Raw genomic sequence first — 13,800 nt, forward strand, 5'->3', positions numbered from 1 at the left:
AATAAATAAATAAATAAAGGAGTCCAAGACAACCTGAGCAATTTTATCCTCTTTAGCCTTTTTTCCTTATGTCTCTGCACTTAGCCATCCTTAGCTGTTCAGTATTTGATAGATACATTAAAGTTCAAGTATTTTAGCACCTATCTTTATTACTATCTTGGCACATTATGAGAGGAGAGGATTTCAACACTTAATTTTGAGAGGAAGACTTTACAAATACAAAAGTGTGAACAGTATTTCTGTTCTGATATAGAGAACAGTATTTCAGAGACTGATACGTAACCCCTCAAGTAATTTTGCCAACATGCTTATTTGATCTTAGTCTAGAAATCACAGAAAGTAAACCCCTCAAGCAATTTTACCAATATGCTCATTTGATCTTAGTTTAGAAACCACAGAAAGTTAGAAAATAATGAGTGCTTTAGGTGTTAGAAGAGTTTGTGATCTAAGCCTTAACTGTTCACTCTCAGTTGTTTGGTCTGCTGTTTGGTTGGCTGGTCGCTTGATTTCTCCCTCCCCTTCCCGCCACCCAACTCCCTTACTCCTCCTTCCTCCCGCCTCTGCCAAATTTTAAGGGCAACCCTTTCAAATTTTCTGTTCTCCTCTTCCTTTTCAGCATATACTTCCTCTACCCCCTTTCTAACTGTAGACTGAAAACCAATCTAAAATATGATATTCAGTGTTCACTGTACATTAGATTCACCATCGGAGCTTTAAAATCCCAAAGCCCAGGCTGCACCTTAGACCAATTAAATTCAAGTCTCTGGGGTTGGGGCACAAGGGTCTGTATGTTTTAAAGTTCTCTAGCTAATTCTGCTGTGTATTCAGGCCTGATAATCACTTTCTATAAATTACGCCTGAGCATTTGAATGATCTCAATTGTGAGATGAAGACATTTTAGAAAGAGGCATTTTTCCCACTACTTGGTTTCTGTAACTTATACATCCTAATACACAAATAATTATTTCCATATAATTATGACTTGAAATGAGTTATTTCTAAAGTTCTACTTAAGCAGACACATTTTTTTATTATCAGGACATTATATCCTTATTTCATATACTACTATAGAAATGAACATCCACTTTAGCTAGAAATTATAAACTCTTGTTACTTAGAAAAAAATAATTGGGGACTTTTAAAATACAAAGTCTACAAGAGTGATTCATGATAAAGTTAAAAATACCCAGCACTCTGCCTAATACTGTGAAGGACATGATTTCAAAAGTGAACCCTTTCCTCTTCCTTTTTTTCTCCCTTCCCCTTTCATCCTCTCCTTTTCCTCCTCCTCCTCATCTTTTTCTTCTTCTTCTTCTTCTGGTTTAATATTGATGACATTACTTGATTTTGGTCATGCCTGCTTTTTAAAATAATTGAACCAAAATAGAACACTTAAATTTTACTGTTAATAATTTATTCAAATTATTATGTGGTGAATATTTGATTGAATACATACAACTTTTTAAGTTAATAGAGACGTTTTAAGAACAAGTGGGTTAAGCTTTATTCTCTTCTTTCATAATAAAGGAATAAAGTGAATATGGATCTGTAATAAGTGTTTAAGACACTATTATAAAATGGACAATTTCTTTTCTTAACATCTATCACAGCTCTTACTTCTCTAAATTATATTCTTCATAATTTCAATAATTTCCTTCATTTGAAGATCGCTGTCTTCAGAAAAGTTATCAGTATCATTAATCACGATTTCAGCTTATATGATTCTGGTCTCATTGATCTGGGTGTGCCTTTCATCTACGTGCTTTAAAACTTCCTCAGGTGATTCAAATTCAGAGTGCCGATCGAGAATCATTGCGTTAACCATTGGATAGAAATTACAGCCCCAAGAAACTTTTTTCCATCAACAATGATGAATAAATAAGGTTTATCAATGATTTTAATAGATAAATATTGAAAACTATATATGCTTAGTGAATCCTGTACCATTTTCTAACATTTCCATACCAATTCTGTGTCTTTGCTTTCCTGCCAGTGACTTACCCAGATATTCCCATCTTGATGATAGGGTTTCCAATTTCTCCCTGTGTCGCTGTAGAGCATCCGGTACTGGGTCACCCAATCTGAGCTGCTATATCTTCCTTGGGTTGCAATGGCACTGATCTGCTTCCGATTGCCAAAGTCAACCTGAAGCCATTGATAATGGTCGCTGTCTGATGGAGACCATCCCCCAGCACCTGAAGATGGGCAAAGGCAAGATTGGAAAATGAATATTTAAATTTGAACTTGTACAACTGACAATGGAATATTCTACATATCTTAATTGGCCTTGGCAGTGCTCTCTTTCACAGATATATTATGAAGTATCCTTTATAGATGCCATTGGGACTTCAACTAATATTCTTCCAGCTGGTAACATTGATTCTTTAACCTCTTTATGGTGTAATTATGTGCTCATTTTCTCCTGAGCAAATGTCTTCATAATTCCTCAATTAGATCTTATTAGTACATGTCAAAGTCTAATTGGCTGAGGGTTGATCAATTTACCATAAACTCTTCAGCTAAAATCATGAGAAAAATGTAACTATCCAATTTTTTTTCTGTCATGTAAACTTTACCATTTAATAAATTATAAATTTAAAACAAGCAATTATACACAATTTTAAAATATATTTTTCTTGTGAATTTTAGTAAAAAAAAATTGCAATTCTTAAGATGAGCTTAATCTTACATTAATTTCCTGTACCACTCAGTGTATATAGCTAATCAGGGAGTATGTTTATTTAACACTTAGAAGATATACAGCCAGTATCTCTTGAAAGTCATATTTCTAGAAAAATAAGATACTAAGCAAAGTTAAATCTCTTTTGGTAAAATATAATAATTGCTTAGCAAATAGTAAAATGTAAAACATTTGTTAGAAAATGGCACGAATATAGATCAATATTCTTAATTTATAGTAATATTTAAAATAACTAGGGTTGCACACAAAATAAGTCACAGAAAATATGGCCTAATGTTAGTGCTAAGAGGCACTATAATTTTTAAGGTGAGTTCAGCTACTAAAGAGAATAAATGATAGAAAAATGCTCAATAGGTAATCCAATGTGCAGTATATGAAATTGTGTGTACTATTTTTCAAATAAGGAATTTAAAGGTTGGTGAAATAATTTATTCTATGAGGACGTTCATAATAAAATCATTTTATAAATCACCACAGATATTCATTTAACAATGTTTATATGGCCTATTTTTGCTTAAAACTATGATAGAACAGCTTTTTAAAAAAATTACAAAACCAAAAAATTATAAAATAACTGTCCAGGTGCAGTGGCTCACTCCTGTTATCCCAGCAATTTGGGAGACCGAGGCAGGTGGATCACCTGAGGTCAGGAGTTCTTGTCCAGCCTGGCCAATATGCTGAAACCCCATCTCCTCTAAAAATACAAAAATTAGCCAGGCGTGGTGGCAGGTGCCTGTAATCCCAGCTACTCGGGAGGCTGAGGCAGAAGAATCACTTGAACCTGGGAGGCAGAGGTTGCAGTGAGCCGAGATGGCGCCATTGCACTCCAGTTTGGGTGACAGAGCGAGACTCCATCTCAAAAAATAAAAAAAAATATTTAACAATCACCGTTTTAGGGACTGGACAATAGGCAGTGCAGAACATGATCCGTAAAATAAGATAAACAAATAAGGTGAGCCCTGCCAACTTCCTGGCTTTCTGCTAGCTTCACTTTCTGGATCATGGTACATGGAAGATGATCCCAAACAGAGTTCAGGAGTGTAGCAGTGTCAATGAAATGGAAACATATTACAATTCAAAGCTACTAAAGAAGCTCGAATTCACAGGACAGAGTCCCAGAGAGGGCACAGCTGTGTAAAGAGCTTTGGAAATCTACAGGGGAGTCATCAATGAGTCTCTGGAATGTAGACTCAGAAGCAATACTGTGCTGTGTATTTTCAGATCAAGATTGCACAAGACCAGGTAAAGGGAGTTCTGAAATCAGCAATAACAAGAGGTTGCAGAGAGCTGGGAAAAATTTAATTTCAGACTAGACAAAATTGAGAGACCTTGTTGAATCCCTCCAGGCATTCAGTAGACATCCCATAAAAGTCGTGCATTATAAGTAGGGATATTTTAGTCCTAAAATGAGAGCTAGTCTGGACACACCTGAGCAAAGGTTACTGAAAAAGATAAATCTGACCAAAAATTAATTCTTTGATTGACCAAAACTCAACACTCCATTAAGGAAAGCCATAAACATTTAGAAACTGAACAGCATTGCATCCATGATGTCAAGTATATAAATTCAAAAATATACTAGACATCTGGACAAGCAGGAAAATATGTATTAGAACCAGAGGAAAAAAAAATCAATAGAAATGTACCCCCAAAATAACAGAGATGATGAAATTAGCAGACCAGGACTTTAAACTAGTAATTATTAATTCTATTATCTAAAATAAAATCTATAAACATTTTTAAAGGAATGCAAAATGTTGAAGGAGAAAAGCAAAAAAAGAACAAAATGGAAATTTTAGGACTAAAAATTACATCTGAAATAGATAATTTAATGGATGAGCTTAAAAGCAGATGAGACATAGAAGAAAAACATCATTGTACTAGAATGTAGGGCCATATAAGACATCTAAATTAAGCTCAGAGCGGAAAAACAAGGCTTAAAATTAAACAGTATTCCAGTAAGTTCTGAGACACTGATAACTGCCCTAAGAAGCATGCAAGTGGAGTACTAAAAGCAGAGAAGACAGAGATTGGGTCAGAATAAAATATGTTTGAAGAAATAATGGTTGAAATATATAAACCCAGATATGTGAGAAGCTGTTTGAATTCCAGGCAGGACAGATACAAGGCAAAATACAATAAGGTACAATATAATTATTTGCTAAAAGACAATGCTAAAGAGAAAATCTTAAAAGTATTCACAGGGTTACAACTTCTCAGCAGAAATAATGCAAACCAAATGACAATGAAATGACCTATCAGACTTGATGGGAAAAAAAAGCTGGCAACCTGAAATTCTATGTCCAGCAAAAACATCTTTTAAATATAAAAATAACGTAATATTCAAGACAAACCTGGGAGAATTCATCACTCATATGTGTATACTACAAAAATATAATTTTTTCACCTTAAGGGAAGTTTTACCATTTTGAAACTCATATTTACATGAAAAAATGAATGCTTAAAATGCTAAACATATTAAGTACATATAAAATATTTGTTTAGGTTTTTAAATTTCATTAACAGATAATTTAGTGTTTAAAAACAGTAATGATGAATGACAGGGTTTATAATAAATGTGGAATTAAAATATGCAACTCAAATAGTACAAAGGATAGGAGTCTGGACAGGAAATATGTTATGCTGTGGTCTTACTTTACACAGGAAGTGGTATTATTTAAAAATAGTAAACCCTAGATCAAAGGTCAGCAACCATTTTCTGTAAAAGGTCAAATACTAAATATTTTTGGCTTTATAGACCATACTATCTCTGTTAAAACTGCCAAATTCTATTATAGTATGAAGAGCAGTACATAAACAAAAGAGTGTGGCCATGTTATAAAGAAGTGTTATTAACAAAATCTTGTAGCTGGACAGAGGGTTGGAGTTTGTCGATCCCTGCCCAAGATTAATCTCTAAAAAAAAAAGTACATACAAATTTAAAATCTGTACCTTTCACTATGTCAAATTCATATCTCACAAAATATTTGGACAAATTTAAGTATCTAGTGTTTGTGTTTGCATAGGTTATATGTGTGGTGTCTATAGAATATATGTGCAAACGATATAACTACTTCTCAGTCTCTCTTCTCATATCTTCAATTCACACTTTTACAAGAATGTTTTTTCTGTGATACAGTACTTAGCTGTAATTCATCTTCAGGAATTTCCCGGGTTAAAAAGAGGCACCTGTAGATGATATACCTTCATGGAGTTGTGCAAATGCAACGACTGGTCAACCTGGGGCTATAAAGAGCCAGTACCCTGCCCCAACCTGTGGAAACTCTGAGGTGTCTTCACAGTCTCAGAGCTCCCTGCAGGGATTGGTCAAAGACTTCACTGAAACTGCATTTCATCTAAAGTCCTCCCTGTAACTAATTTCTGTTTCATTCCTTTCTCTTCCACAGGTTTTCATCCCCCAAACACTCCTAATTAACTTCCTAGATGCTATTTTTCATCTCAGGATTTGTATCCTGGAGATTCTAGTCCACAGTCCCTCTTGGGACCACTTTCTGATAATCTGTTCACTAACAATGAGTTAGTTATACCTGCTTTGTAATCTGTTTTTTCCTATTGTAGTGTTAGTATATAATATTCCTTATTGTCATATATCATTCATCTTCCTATTTTACCTAGAATTCCATAAGATTTTGGAACAGCTGTAGGCTAATTTTGGGGACAAAAATATACTCAGTTATTGAGGGATAACAAATATATTTTCTTACCTGTTAGATATACAGTTCCAAACCTTGAAGAAATTTTATAGCCAATTTCATAGAGAGTTCTATCTATGTATTACCAAAAACAACAGGGTGATTCAGTGAACTAAAGTCAACAAGCAATTAATACAATGAGGTAGCAGGTGAGAAAATATCTGATTGATTGGGGAAACTTAGAATATTTCCTCTGTTTTGCTAATGAATGCTCCAGAATAAATTTTCTTAAGTGACCTATTTTTTGCTACATTCCAGTCTTTCAGCAAGCAAGCAATTAACATACAACTGCTTAATCCCATTTATCTCATTACTTTTAGCAAAATAGAATTTACTGTCAATTTTAAGGAAAGCAAAAATCGAGAATCAGGAGAAATATAAGTCAAAATGTATTTCTTAGCAGAAATATAAGTGGAGAGAATACTACAGTGGTTAACCTCAAGGGGAGGGCAAAAGTCAGTCTTTCATGAGGAACATGGTGGAAAGATCAATGAAAAGTTCCCTTTTTCTCTTTGATCTATCAAGCAATGTAATTTGGCGAAGTTTATTACTTTGTTTACTTGGCTTGTGAAATGTGTAACCTCTATTGATCCAGGGATTAATAATGATACCTCTTTCATCCCAACAACCTCTGGAATGTGGTGTATAAGAGGGCAAAAAAGTTCCCAATGTGTTGTAGTAGCTCAGAGAAAGTGGTTGGACGTCAAAGAGGAGTTGGAAGAGGTGGAGAATGAATAGTCATAAACTCTTAGTTCCTAAGAAGAACTCTTACCTAGAGATAATATTACCTAAAACATCTAGCAAATAACTCATGTATTGTTGAAGTAACTTGAAAGATGTGTACTTGTTAGAGAATTCTTGCTAGTCTCGAAACAATAAGAATGCCGTTTCTTCCTTTCACTACTCTCTCCCCTTCTGTGTTCTCTCTTCCCTTTCCCACCCCCTCATCCTCCATGTGTCTTTCCTTCTTCACTCTTCTTTCTCACACATACACAGATATTCCTCCCCCTGTGTATTTGCATGTGTGTAGTATGTGGTGTGTGCACATGTATGCTGTAAAGATTTACAGTGTTTGTATTCTACATGTCCATTCTATGTGAGTTCCTAGAGTGATGCATTAGAGAATCTGAATAAATTGATGAAACTAATACTCTATACTAATATGAGTTATTTTTGCTTTGTAATTTGTAATTCAGTAAGTCAGAGAAAAGAGGCATTTTGCAGGGGGTTTAGAGAGGCCATGGAGCTTCTGCTGTAGTGATAAATGGCTCCTGAAGAAACACAGCACTCAAGTTGGTGGCTTTCACACCACCAGAGCCTATAAGCCTGGATTCTAATTTAGCAAAAATACATGGTGAAGAAAAATCAATTAGGGTTAGAACTACCTTTAATAACTGGCTGAGAAATATGTATCAGATGAAAAGAATAAATTGAAAAGGAGACTCCAGGCAAAATTGCATTATGAGTTCAGGCTTTGAGACCCCCTTCTGCTTCAAATACACTGTATTTTTAGATAAGATAGACAAGAAGAAAATTGAAAAGACATAGCAAGGATCAAAAAATAAGATAAGCATCTCCATGCACAAGAAATGCAACAAACATGCAAAGCAATGAGTAGGGTTGAAGCCAATGCCAGCTAGAGTCCGGATCTGGGGACATACAAAGGTATTTGGGCATTTGGCTACTATGGAATAATGGTGATGTAAGTTCCCTGTGTGTATCAACGACAGAAAGCTTGCTTCAAGGTTGCAAACCAAGACCGGCCCTCGGCTAACCCGGTAGTGAAAAGAGACTGAAGAAAGCTGATTACTCACTTAAACATATGCATTATATGAGGCTGTATGCCCAAAGAGGTTAGCAAATAGGCATATCTGAGCTGAGTAAAGGCGTTCTCTGGCTTGGTGACCAGACACATAATAATAATAACACTGCCAGTCAGAGGCATCGGGCGAGTAATGTAAGGTACAGTTTTAGACTGGGCATTCTGGGACTTGAGTAGAGAAAGTCCCATAATGATAAAGCACAAAAACAAGGGAGACGAGAAGAGATAGGAAGAGAGAAAGAGAGAGAGACCAGAAAGAGAGAGACTGGCTGTCAAGAAGAACATGCAAATGAAAATTTCAAATGACGGGAACAAAACCCAATGCCACGAAGTCAGTAAAGTCAGAAGTTCAACACCAATTAGCTCCAAAAGTAATAGCAATTGAGGGCTAGTAGAGATAAACAGACTCTATCCTCTCAAAAATATAAAATAGGTAATGCTATTCATTAAAAATAGCAGTAATTATAAGTTACAACAGGGAAAAATAAAACATTTATAGATGAATACTAAAAGGAACCATGAAGTAGTTTTAGAAATGCAAAATTTAGTTACTGATAGGAAAATAAACTCATCCGAGGAAAAGTTACCAATTCTATATAATTTAAGAAATAATTAGTGAGCTAGGCTGCCCACGGTAGCTCACACCTGTAATCTCAGCAGTTTGGGAGGCCGAGGCGGATGGATCACTTGAGGTCAGGAGCTCGAGATCAGCCTAACATGGTGAAACCGCATCTCTACTAAAAAAAAAGTACAAAAATTTGCTGGGCGTGGTGGCGGGTGCCTGTAATCCCGGCTACTCGGGAGGCTGAGGCAGGAGAATTGCTTGAACCCAGGAGGTGGAGGTTACAGTGAGCTGAGATTGCACCACTGCACTCCAGCCTGAAAATAATTAGTGAGCTAAAAGGTAATGTTTCCATGTTGACATATACACACACACACACACATACATGTACATACTTATAAATTATATAATTTATATATAAAATATATAATAAATATATTGCTATTGATATTAATATATTAAATATCTAAACATATAATGTATAATTGATATACATTAACATGTACATATATAAAATTTACCACTATATAAAAATTGTACTATATATAACTATATATACATAAATGTATATCAATTATACATCAGCAAACCTGTTAAAATTTGCAATAGTTAACAGACATTGGGGATACGTTGGAAGCTTCTAGGGTAAGTCTAAGAGAAGTTCTAGACTAAGACCAATACATAGAATACAAACATTTGAAAAACTAATTTTTATTCAAAACTAAAAAAGACATGACACCATGAATTTTAAGACCTTCTGAACATTGAAAATACTATGTAACATGAGTTTAAACCTACAATGGAGAAGTATCTAATTGATACAAAAGCAGTAATAGGCATCTTAAGAAGTGCTAAAAGGAACTTGTTAATGAGCTCAGATTTTATTTGCAGTGAGGGATAAATATCTGCAGGAAGGTCATGTGATCTATGAGAAGAGGATAAATAGGCTTCAACCAAGTGTAGATATTTATTGATTAGAGTAGCCAGGGAAGAAGACTATATCCATCAATCAACCTCTGTTATAAACTAGAACAGGAAAATTGGCATGACCCAATCATTCCTAAAATATTGATAAATAAATCCTTACATAAATAAGGTTGAAACAAACAAGCTTGAAAGCTATTTTTTAAGCAACACAGAAGAAAGAAGATATAATACTATCAGATACTATTTAATGACAGCAAAATAGTATTGTTTGTCACCCATTTCTACCAACAAAGAAAACAGTTTCAATAATTCTAGGAGTAGCAAAACTACTAACTGAGTATAGATAAACACCTCCCGAGAGAAGCTAAGACATAATAAGATGGACAAAGTGGTTTTACCCTTTTCTTTTTTTCTTTTTTTTTTTTTTTTTTGTTGAGATGGAGTCTCGCTCTGGCACCAGGCTGGAGTGCAGTGGCATGATCTTGGCTCACTGCAACCTCCGCCTCCCGGGTTCAAGTGATTCTCCTGCCTCAGCCTCCCAAGTAGCTGGGATTACAGGCACACACACCACGCCTGGCTAATTTTTGTATTTTCAGTACAGACAGGGTTTCACCATGTTGACCAGGCTACTCTCGATCTCTTGACCTCATGATCTGCCCATCTCGGCCTCCCAAAGTGTTGGGATTACAGGCTGAGCCACCACGCCCGGCCCATGCCTTTAACTTTTTGAAGCATTCAAATTCAGATTATAACCCCAAGAACTGCATTATCCATAAATGTAATCTTAGCTTTCTTGAATATTTATTAAAGGAACTGCCAAAAAAGGAAAGATAGTCAAAAACTAAATACCATAAATTTTAAAAACAATGAAGTTGGTACATCTGGGAAATATAACAAGAAAGATCTTCTTTAAAGTCTAGCATGTGAGTTGTAAATATTTAGGAAAAAGGATGAAAGGGGTCTGGTGATAGAGGAGGCAATAGTGGTAGGTTCTAAGGATTTCCTTTTTTAAAATTGAGCCCTTGTTTAATAGAACAGAGTAAATTCCATAGACGTATCTTCAATTTTAATTATTGCAAAGCATTTGACAAAATATCTGGAAAACGTAAAATAGTAAAATGTGGGCTGAGAGATAACAGTTTTAGGTAAATTAAAAAATGGCTAATAATCATTGCCAAATACGTTGAATAATGGTGATGTCAGCTGAAGAGTGCTCTCTAATGATGTACCACAGGCTTTCGTCCTGTACACTGTCATTTTTAATATTTTATTCTCTAAGGCATGAAAACATGCTTATAAAATTTGTCAATTATATAAACCTGGAAAAGAAACCTAATAGGATAACAAACTGATTAATGATGAAAATGTTTTTGACTGGCTGGAAACCTGAACCTATAACAGCACAATTTGTTTTAACATCAACAATGAACTAAGATACTCATTTTGAAGAAATGCATTATCACCTTCATGATTAAAGGTATCTAATGCTTAGAAAGAATTATGTAACCTTACTTTATAAATAATACATAGGGTTAAAATTATGACATCTAAGTAGAATATTAAATATGAAATATAATATTAAATATGTTTTTCAGGCATTTTTATAAAGACTTTATATATATATATATAAATTAACAAATTATAAGATTATAAGTAGGTAGCATCAGGAATTATCACAAAATGAACATAACAGTGTAACAGCCACCCAGATCTATAAAGAAATCATTGCCAGCAATCCACAAGCTCTTCTTGTTTCCTTTTTCAAAAATGACTGTCTCTTTCCTCCCCAATAAATTGCTCTAGAAAGTGGTTCTGCCCCACACTATACTCAAAAATCAAGGTCAAAACGTGTAGATCAAATTGTAAACGTTTCCGGAAGATAATATACAGCATCATTTTGTGGTTGGGAAGGATTTTTTTAAACAGGACTCAAAATGTACTAGCTAAAAAGGAAAATATAAATTCAGTTACAGTAAAATTAGACATTGATTATCACAAGGCATTAATAAGAGAGTTAAATGGCTAACTATAGATTGGGAGAAGATATTTCTAAACATGTAACAAAACATGCATTTTGTTCATGTATAACAAGCTCCACAAATCAATAAGAAACACTCAGTAAACCTAATAAAAATTGGGTAAAACATTTTAACAGGCAGTCCACAAAAGAAAAATTATAAGCTTATTCAATATGTTTGTTCCTTCAATGGTTCTGCACACTACACTAACAAAAGTTACTGGAACTTTTTGGTTTTTTTTACATACATGGCATTATGAAAATCATTAACATTCTGGCAATTAGACAAACAAAAGAAAATCTGTCTAGCTGATGCTTCTGTTTACATCTTCATCACTTCACAGGTAAAGCACTGAGTGTCAGTTGTGAGAAATAGACTTACAGCAAGTTGTTTAGTTTCATATATTTAAAAAATATATAAATTATTTTCAGGGAATTTCACAACAATTATATTTTAAGATCTTTGATTTAAGGATGTTAATTTGTTTTTAAAATGTCAAATATTACCTTAAGATTATAAGAGAAAAGAAAAATGAAAAGCAGACCCAAAAGCTATACAGCTGCTTGAAACTACATAAAGCCTAGATAACAGTGAAACGAATGTGCATGCGAATCTAAGTTTAAGTTCTTGCTCCACGCAGAAGCCACAGTGTTACACACAGAGGCTAGCCTGAGCCAGAGTATAAAACCAAACATACTCTTATTTTACATTATTTCATGCACAATGTTTTACATTAGACATGTATACAAGTTTAATGTAATATAGGGAGAATTAGGTCTGATTAGAACATCTTGAACATTTACGTTACCTGTAATCTTAAAACTCAGTTACGGAACAGTGTAAATGATGTATGGTCTTATTTTTTTAATGTCCTAAAAATACTGTGGCCAAGAGAAAATACACTTTTGTGTGTGTTATCTCAGGTGGTAGTATTTTCTTTTCTAAATTAAATTTTATAAAAGGAACTTACAGGTAGTCAGATGTGAAGGTAATATTTTTAAAGCATTAGAATAGCTATTACCAACAACAGAATGGATTCCCACAAAAGTAATGAGCTCTTCACTACTGGAGATATTCAAGTGAAAGCTAGTTATCAGAATTGTTTTAGAAGAAAAATTTACATAATTTGGGAGATTGGACTGTGTTCTTTAATTTTATTTAAAATGAAAGTTAAAATGCAAGCTATTATGTTACAATCATTAGTAAAACTATCAAGTGGATTTTATTTCTTATTGGTTTATTTTCAGTTTTTGTTCATCTGTTTTATTAATATGGGGGGGTATTATTTACACCATTGCTAAGTAACACTTGACTATATATAATTTTTATTTTTAACGAGTTTGGTCATTTCCTTATTTACTATGAATACCTCTCCTGGTTCATTCATTCAGCAAATATTTATAGAGCACTTCTACATGCCAGCTACTCAGGGTTTCTTCTAGAATATTTTATAAGCAATTTTTATGTTTTTTTATACTTGAGAATCCAATTTATTCATTTAAGGAATGTACCAAAAAATCTTTAACTAAAGATTTTATCATATGGAAAACCAGATATGTCGTATATTTTATTCACAGAAATGAAGTCTTATGTGTGATAAAAAATAAAGCAAATAAAAATAATGTAATCCAGTCAAAGTCATTGAGGTCATGTTCCTCTTTGCAACTATTTGGAAGCTGCTATGTAGTTCTCCCTTGTAAGGAAGCCTGAGGAGCTTCATGGTGTATGTAGTCCTTAGTATCTCTTTGTTCACTGCATTTCTAACTGAAATCAAGATCAAGGCCTTCATCAGTTGAAGGCAAATATCAACGTTGCAAAGAAATGAAAAGTTATGTCAATTTTCTGGGTGCAAATTTACTGCTTTACTTTGTATTCTTTCATCTCTGGCATGCATTCTCAGTAAAGTCTGCAGAATCTTGTGAAGAGCATAGTTAATTAGACATAATTTCTTGGCTTCCCTAGCTAAGTGCCCATTCACTGGCATTGCACAGAAAATGTCATCATTCTCCAGATGTTATTCTCTCCAATAAAAAAAAAAAAAAAAAAAAAAAAAAAAA

General features: G+C 34.0%; 1 protein-coding gene across 1 annotated transcript in view; it reads right to left on the reverse strand.

Moving 5' to 3' along the window:
• Positions 1–13,800, reverse strand: part of LOC108523542 (contactin-associated protein-like 2) — a 1,139,721-nt gene that overhangs the window by 1,087,797 nt on the left and 38,124 nt on the right. Inside the window, exon 2 of the mRNA XM_017864187.1 lies at positions 2,002–2,195. Coding sequence (XP_017719676.1) covers positions 2,002–2,195 — 194 coding nt within the window. The remainder of the gene's footprint in view (positions 1–2,001; positions 2,196–13,800) is intronic.

Source organism: Rhinopithecus bieti, unplaced genomic scaffold (assembly GCF_001698545.2).
Source record: "Rhinopithecus bieti isolate Rb0 unplaced genomic scaffold, ASM169854v2 scaffold_74573, whole genome shotgun sequence".
NCBI lineage: Eukaryota > Metazoa > Chordata > Mammalia > Primates > Cercopithecidae > Rhinopithecus > Rhinopithecus bieti.